Source organism: Eptesicus fuscus, chromosome 1 (genome assembly GCF_027574615.1).
Source record: "Eptesicus fuscus isolate TK198812 chromosome 1, DD_ASM_mEF_20220401, whole genome shotgun sequence".
NCBI lineage: Eukaryota > Metazoa > Chordata > Mammalia > Chiroptera > Vespertilionidae > Eptesicus > Eptesicus fuscus.
The window spans coordinates 83,614,222-83,623,056 of NC_072473.1; the positions used below are offsets into that span (position 1 = coordinate 83,614,222).

The window sequence follows — 8,835 nt, forward strand, 5'->3', positions numbered from 1 at the left end:
ATGTTGAATGTGAGTTACAGGGAAGAACCAAAGGAAAAAAAGAGGATAAAGAATAAGGAAGCGGGTGTTGAAAAACAGTTACCATGGGAACTTCCACACTTCCACTTGGAAAAGTGCTCTAAGCCCTTTCCAGAACAAGGCAGGGCAGGATCTAACTTCAGTGGTGAGATTTTTCTAGAAACTATGATTTTATACTTAGGGTTCAAGTTCAGTATTAACTATAAGCAATACAAAATGTCTTTATGCTGGTAGGTTCTTCACCTCCGCAGACATCACCAGTGTTCTTGACCTTATGAAGAAGGTTCTCTGCCTATTGGGATTCTGAAACAATCAATCAAGTTTTCTTAAGGCCATGGTGTCTAGGAAAACTTCCTCCTCACATAAATATAAAATGTTACGTCTCCTAGAAAGAAAGGTAGAGGCTTTTCCCAAAGTTTCAAGTATATATAACCTTCAGATATAAGCATCCTTGCCCCCTAGTCGGCTTGTGGACCAAAGGGTTCCCTGTTCGATTTCAGTCAAGGGCACGTACTTTGGTTGCCGGCTCCTCCCTGGCCAGGGCCCTGATCAGGGCTCATGCAAGAGGCAACCAATTGATGTGTTTCTCTCACACCGATGTTTCTCTCTGTCTTTCCCTCTCTCCTCCACTCTCTCTAAAAGATCAATGGAAAAATATCCTCGGGTGAGGATTAACAAACAAACAAAAAAGATATAAGAATCCTTAAGACAGGCACATAAGTCACTCAGGCTCCCACAAATGGAGACTTTTACATTGATATTAAACATATAAGATTTAAAGGAGCCTCTAATATCCCAATACTGGGGCCTCACCTTCTGCAGTCTTGCCACCTTCTCGTAGCATCCTTCCAACTCCTGCCGCAAGTTCCGGTTCTCTTCTGAGAGGATCTCAACCATCTGCTGGGCTCTGGAAACAATGGCAAAAGGGTCTGCCGGCATTGGCTGATAAGAAGCAGAAGACTGCTGAGCCCTAGGCATAGCTGAATAGGCTTCTCCTGGCTGTGGCTGCTGCTGCTGCTGGTGATGGTGGTGGTGGTGTTGCTGCTGCTGCTGACTCAGGCCCGGCTGGGTGAGACGGTAAAGATCACTCTGGTGAGTCTGATTAGGAAGGAAATGTTGCTGCTGCCTAGGAAGGTGAGCCGAGTGGTCTCCTTGGTTTGGGACCAATGGATGTTGAGCAGGAGATAATCTAGTGGATGGTGGAGACTGCAGCAAGGACAAGGAACCCCCAGACGTGAGGGAAGAAGTAGGGCTGTGGAGTTGAGAGTTCCTGGCCGACAAAGGCAATGAGATGTCCTGTGTTGGCCTGTAAAACATGGAGGGTATATTAAGGTTAAGCTCTCTCTGAAGGCACTGGGGGAGAAGGGCACAAGAAAGTGACATGAGGAGGCTTTCAGTCCCCCCAGGACACCTGCAACCTGAGAAGCAGGCAGTATTAGACTATGGAATCTCTGCAAAGACCTCCACAGTCCTTTCTAGGTCTGACCTTCTATGACTGCCTGGCAGACAGAGACATCATCCCATAGAAGATTGAACCAGTTGATCTCAAAGGTAGCTTTGTGAAAATTAAAGCGATGAATGCCTATACACTTGGTGCTCAAGTAGAAGCATTTTAAATGAGTCTTCTTCAAGTTAATTTTTCACCTCACCTCATTTTAAACTAAACCTTTTCTGACATTCTATATGTGGTCCGGCACACATAAAGAGTCAAATTTAGAAAATATGTTCTACTTGCCCAAAAGGAAATAGTGAGCAGCAGTCAAAAACATCTCTCGTCTTGCTATCTGCAACACTCTTTGATAATACATATATTCACAAAAATGATAAGTAAATACTTTTTAGATACCAAATAATTATTATTGATTATAGTTATTAATAACTGACTGATAGCTATTAGGTGGCATTTAGAATTAGATCCTATAGTTAGTGGGATCTACCTCTATTTGTGGATAGTAGTAATAATACCATGGCCTCGAGGGGATTATAGGCAACACTACTGTATGATTTTTGATGTACTGAATCACAAAATGTAAGGACTGGAAAGGCCTCAATGAAATAATTTAGTCCAACTCTGTCAATGGAGAGAGGGAGAAAATGAGGTCCAAAAAAAGGAAGCAATATGCCAAATATTACAGAGTGAGTTATGGGGGTGACAGGGTAGAACCTTTGTTTCCCAATTCCCATTTCCAGGCTCTATCCACTACCATAATATATTGATTTCCTCATGCTGATGTTCAGATTCATAGCCTATTGCTTACAGAAAGTTCCAGAAAGAGAACTTTGGTACATTGTTTAATGTGGCTCTCTCATTTTTATACCTAAAACTGGACTACTGTCCATTAAGAGAAACAATCAGAATATGTGAATGGATCACTTCCACAAGGAAGCACATCTATCAATATACACAAAAAATGCTTATACATCCCACCCCAAGCCCATGCCCAATGCACCTCATATACTCCCACATCCTGTGGATGCTTACCCTACAATTTATATTTCTCAATTCAGGGAAGACAGATGGCTAAGATCATGGGATTTGGATACCAGCAGAGTTGAGAGACCTTTTCTACTGCTTACTAGCTGTATAACATTGCTCAAATTACTTTATCTGCAAGAGCCTGTTTCCTTCCTGAGGTTGCAAATTAATTACAAAAATACTGGACTCTTCTCATTTTGGAGCTCAATAGGAATTACAAGAGTCTCTTATCTACCTCCCAGAAAGCTAGGTTGACCCTGTTAGTGATTTTACTTATCGGATATTCATTTAATCTTTGCACTGAATTGCATGCAATTTATGGTGGAACTGGGACAAATCACCAGGAGCAATTAACTTTTAACTGGTATTCCAGATGCTATAGCACATCTCTCCCACACACACTCCAGTTATCATTATTGTTCATTTATATAACCTGACAAGAGATCCTCACTATTAGAGATTTTTACTGCTGGAAAATCATTCCTACCACTTGCTCATGGACACCCAATTACCTGATGTTCACCAGAGCCCTCAAACCTGCTCCAGCCCTAGTTTCTGTCTCTCGGCCCCATCAAAGCCTCTGGTGTACCCATAGTCTTCCATCTTCATACATATGTCACTATAAATAATTACTAAATATTGAAGAGGGCATGAGAACTATTTGTGGATAGAAAAATTTACATGGTTCTCCTGATTACAACTGGAAAGTTACTACCTTCACATGACCTTTCTTTCCATGAGCTCAAAGCACTCCTCCAATCAAAGGCCTGGGAGCTGTTTACAAATATATATGTGCATATGTGTATATGTGTATATGTATATGTATGTGTATATGTATATGATAATGTGATATATATATATATGTGTGTGTGTGTGTGTGTGTGTGTATATATATATATATATATATATATATATATATATATATGTGTGTGTGTGTACATATATATGATAATCTTAAATTTATATATAAATTTAATGTCCTGGAATTTGTTGGGGCTATTGGATATCTTGGGTAGAAAAGAAGAGCTTATATTTCATGTTCTCCAATCCAGCTCTCAAAATTTAAGGGAAAAACAAGCATATTAACCTCCATCCTTATTGTCAGGATTTGGAAACCCAAGGCCTGGGATGTGTTCTCTTTTAAAGACTGAATGCCCATTCTGAACTGGGCTTCCTCCTCCCAGCTCCCCTGGGTGCCATCAACAACCCAGGCCTCTCCTTCAACCAGAGTGGCCACTGGTCTCCCTCCTGTCTGGAGGCTGAAAGGCCCCTCCTTGCCCTGAACAGCTCATGGTCTCCTGGGGACCTCAGGAAGGAGAAGACCACAAGATCTGTGAAAAGTGGTCACCAGAGTCAAATAAGCCCAGAACTGTAGTGGCCCTGCCCATCATGACTCTGGGCACTGCCTAGGAGATAAGGCAGTTGTCCCTCAGGTTCCCCAGACTGGAAAAGGAAGCAGATTTCAGTGCACTGTGATGTTGGAAAGACCAAGGCAGTCCATCCCTGGCAGGTTTGTAAACATGAAGCAAGGCTTGGGCAGTTGCAAAGAGAGAGAAAGCCCTCTAGCCAACGAACTCCATCTGGGCTCCAGCATCCACCCACCACAAAAAAAATCAAGGCAGTATTAACACTCTTGTGAAGTTTCCACTGAGAGGAAGGGACTAAGGAATGACAGGGGTAGGGGAGAGCTGGGGGGATGTCAGGGGAAGCAAAAACACACTTGGGACTAAATAATATGCGTAATAGCAATAATAAAGGTGGCAGTTGGGTGAGCGGCACTATCCCCAGCACAGCAGCATGAATCACTCCCCACTGACATATTAACCAGGAATAAGCTGCCAGCAGACAATAGAATCACATGATCCCATGAAAGCCCTGACCTGCATCCCTGCCCCTTCCCTCCCTTCATTATACCCCTTCCTAAGACAATCTGGTTCTCTAATGCTCTGTGGAAAAGGGGAAAGGGCATATATGCAGGACAGAGGCCAATGGCCAAAAGCAGCATCCCCCCAAGCAGAGAGAACTCCCTCCCAGAGACAGACAGCTTTGCAAAAACACAAAAGAAAAGAAAAACCGGTCCGTTGAGTTGAAATACCACCTTCCACCCTGCTACCTCACTGACTGGAAGCCACTGCCCTCCCCAGCCACATACTCCACACACACATACTGCACACTCCTGGCCCACACGTGTGCAAGCCCACACTTATACTCTCACCAGAGCAGGTGCCACCAACAGCCTGGAACCCAATTTATTCTCCCCACAGAAACGGTGCCTTTCCCAGGCTCTGTGGTAGTGAAGCTGTGAATCCTGGACTGGGCTGCAAATTCTTGATTGTTTCTCTTGCACAACCAGTTCTGCTCTGAACTACAGAGTTAGGTCACCCTTAGATTCCACTAAACAAGGATTTGAAGAAACCTCAGATCTGGGCACAATTTCAAAAATCAAAAGGAGGTGGCTGCTTTACAGAGAAGATTTAATTGTTAAAAACAGTTGATAAATGTATAAACCCCAAATGCAGAAAAGGCTCAGCACTTAAAAAGACAAAAGATTCAGAGAATTTTTAATTCTTCACATGTCCTGGCTTTGTTTCCCATCTGGAGTTGTGAGCATTCAGGATATTTATTTTTTTAAGTGGGGAGGAGGGAATAAGGAAGATGAAGTAATAAAAAGATTGTTTATAACATTTTGTTCATTTTAACAGCAAATCTTTAGCATTTCACTGCACCTTGAAAGGCAAACAAAGGTTTTTTGAACAGCAATTTGTTCAAAGAGCTTGCTTTGCATCCCTATCTGTAATTTGTGGATTAAGAACTAGGAATTTAGTCTTATAATTGTTTGGTGCTAACAGCGGTTCCTTGGAAAGGTATTCACAAACTGTTAAAGCAAATAAGGAGGACAAATGTGTCACCACTTGAAAGTGTACACTTTAGGAAAGCAATTCAACTACCTCCCCCTGCCAGCAATTTGTCTTTAGTCCCATGCCCTGCAAACATTTTATTGCCTGAATTTTTCTGATGCAGACCCAAACTTCACACAGAACATCTTTTAAGTTTTGTTATTCATGGAGCATATCAAGCACCCTGTTCCTCTCCCATAGAGAAAAAGAAAAAAAAATGTTAGAGCAAACCTGTCTATTAAAATGCTGCTCAAGAGAGGGTAAGCAGCATGAACTCTACTGCTTTTGGTGACAGGAAGATAGAACCACAGATAATGTAGGAGGGAGGAGAAAATACAAATATCTTCCTGTAAAACAGATGCAGCTAAATTTTTCTGGTGTTTTAATCAGTATGGGAAGAACAAAAATCCCTCTTTGGGTTCCTTGTTATTTATTTAGGCAGATCAAAGGACTTTTCCAACTAGCTTCAAACACTGTGGGAGCCATTTCAGATCACGAACAATACTGGTGAATGAGTTCTGAAAATAGCTTTCCTGGAGAGGCGGGCCATGTGCTGAGTGGGGCTTTGGATTCTGCTCCACACCCCAGCCAACACACTACCCTCCCACAAGGCAACCGACGTCAGCCCATCCACATACGGTAGGGAGTCCCACAGACTCTTTCCAAACTAATGGGAAGAACAAAACAAAAACCTTGGCTTCATTGACATTTTGCTGGCTTGGATGGGTTTCCACTAAGCTAAGCAGTCCAACAGACCAACCCCTCCCTGGGTCTTCCGCTTCATTGGACAGATGGGAATTGGGTTCTTGATCTCATTTAAAACGGAAGGGCCCTGTCCGTTACCCCATTTCCTGTTCCAAGCCACTTATCAGAACTTAGGCTCCTGCCCTCTGAAAGCTGCACGGAAGAGTTAAGGGGGGGAAAAAAAATCCTAAACTGGCAAAGTTAGGGATGGAGCCCAAAGTGAATTGTCTCTGGCTAAAAAATGACCGGGAAGGGGAAAATAATGAAACATCAGGAAATTCCAGGTGCATTCTCTCACCTCACCTCTAACTCCACCCCTTGACTGCCTTGTCTCCACAGTCACCCAATGAAGAACTTAAAGCCAAGAGGCTTTTTCCCAAAGCAGTAAGAAGGGACAGGAGGCAAAGAGTTAGACATCAAAGAGATTCACAAACCTAGTCTGGGGGCCCCCTAAGGAAAAGGCCACCCTAGGTCCAGACACTTCAAACCTCATGGCCACCCATAATTACCCAGGGTAACTGGGCAGGAATACCGCGTAACTTCCATCATTGTTGCCCATATACTGAAATCTACTAATCAGAGACATCATCCCAATAGCAATAATAGAAACAATGAGCTGCATAATGGAATCATAATATCTGGTTTATACAATGGACCCTTGAATAAATCAGAAGTATACTGGGTGGGCAAAAGTAGGTTTACAGTTATAATACAAATAAATAATACAATTATTAATAAATAATAATAAAAGAATAAACTATGTGTTTCATGTACTCATAACTATAAACCTATCTTTGCCCACCTGAGTATTTAGGAAGAACTGAATATATAAAACAGTACTCCTGAACTAAGGACAAATGGTAGAGAAGTCATGGGTGTATTTTGCCTTCTACATTTTAGCATCTGACCAAAACTTCTATATAATATGATATGAAGTTAAATTGCATGCTTAAAAACACAACAGGTAACTAACAAAGTCTCTACAGAAGAAAGATGAAGCAATCCAGATTTCATAAACTGAAAGGAAATACAAGACCAGTTATATTCTGAACCTGCATGTTCCCCCACAATAACATTTTGGTGTTTGTTTAGTGTCCAAAAGAATCACAATAATTCCTCTGAAAGATGTGTTCACAAAAATATGTGATGAGAGTTTTGCAAAGGGGGATAAGTAGAAGTGATAGGATATTCCAGACTAATTTAAGTCCAAGATACTTTGCTTCTGCTTCTAAAGGAAGGGCTTAAAACTCATAAGATGAACACTGACACTTCTTTCAATATCCTAGAAGATAGGAGAGCAAATAACTGCTGAAATCAAGATTTGTGCTCCTGTTCATCCACTAGGCAGGTGAGGCCGTATTCAACCTATAGAGTCCAGGGAATGTTAATACAGTACTAATTATGGCTAGAAATTCAGGTTGACAGGAAATTTATTAAGTCAGGAGCCAGTCATGCATTGCAGTCTGTTATACCAAAGACAGGCTCATTCCTTCCCTTAAGATTCCTAACACACAGCAGAAGCTGTTTGGGGGAGGAGGTCAGAAAATCATAGAAAGGGAACTCTCTTACCTGGCTGCTCCATACTCAGGGGGATGCTGATACCTCATCAGTTGCCCCTCTGTTCTCCCTGGCTGGTTCAGACGATGCTCACTATAGAAGTGCCCTGGCTCTTGGGGCTTGCACACTACAGACTGGGGTGGCATGCCCTTGAAGGGATACTCTGGTGGGGGGCCTCGGTGTTCCATGCCCTTCAGGCTATGCTGGCCGGGAGGCCCTTGGGCCTTGTAGAATTCACTGGAACTTGTGGGATTCTTGTAGAGGTCATTGGGTTGTAGTGGAGAGAGTGGAGCGCTGGTAACAGGTGGATGGGCCTTAACTCCACTGGTGGCCAGTGACATCTGCATTAGTCGTTCACTCAAAGAACGGACATGTCCTTGCTTAAGGTCTCTGAGTCCTTCATCCTGGTGCATCTTCCCAGGATTGAGGCGCTGAACTGATGGGCGTCCCTCCGTCCTCATCTTCTGGTTGGTGACTCCAGTGACATAGAAGGCAGCTCCAACACTGGCATGCTGTTGGCCCCGAAAGTACTGGGACTGGACCTTGGCTTCTTCATAGGTTGGGAGTTCTTCATTATTCTGCATTCGAGGGGAAAGTTGCTTCTCCATGATGATATTTTCTGACTGAATTTCCTGCCCTTGGGGTTCTTGTCTAGCAGCATGTGCCACAAGCTGTTGGTGATGGTCTTGGGGACTCAACACATCATTCTGAGGACCTGAGTTTCCACTGCCACTGGGGAAAGGAGGGACAGTCCCTGTGGCTTGCTGGTGTATGGCAAGCAGGTTGCGATTCTCATTAGGATTGCCATAGCGAAGCTGCTCTTGTAGCAGACGCTGCAACACCGTGGTTCCTCCACTTGGCTGTTCTTCAGAATTTCTCATCTCTATTGCTGGTGGTGCCTTGTGAAGAGAGAGAGAAACTGGGCACCTGGGCTGCCCTTGACCTAGGAAGGGGAAACAGGAAGCTTAACACCCAATTGATGGATAAATCATTCCTCTAAAGGGGAAAAATGGGTATTGGGGGGTGCGGATTCCATTGCAGATACAAAGTAGAGAATTGAATCTAGAATTAACAGATTAATTGTTGGTGACTCCTGACTCTAGCATTGATATGATGAGGAACTTGGAGGCATAAGAGCTCTCT

General features: G+C 43.1%; 1 protein-coding gene across 1 annotated transcript in view; it reads right to left on the reverse strand.

Annotated features, from left to right (window-relative positions):
* Positions 1 to 8,584, reverse strand: part of AMOT (angiomotin) — a 42,092-nt gene extending 33,508 nt beyond the window's left edge. The window contains exons 1-2 of the mRNA XM_028132022.2: positions 7,705 to 8,584; positions 832 to 1,324 (exon numbers count right to left, since the gene is read on the reverse strand). Coding sequence (XP_027987823.2) covers positions 832 to 1,324; positions 7,705 to 8,573 — 1,362 coding nt within the window. The 5' untranslated portion in view covers positions 8,574 to 8,584. The remainder of the gene's footprint in view (positions 1 to 831; positions 1,325 to 7,704) is intronic.
* Positions 8,585 to 8,835: the final 251 nt, after the last annotated feature.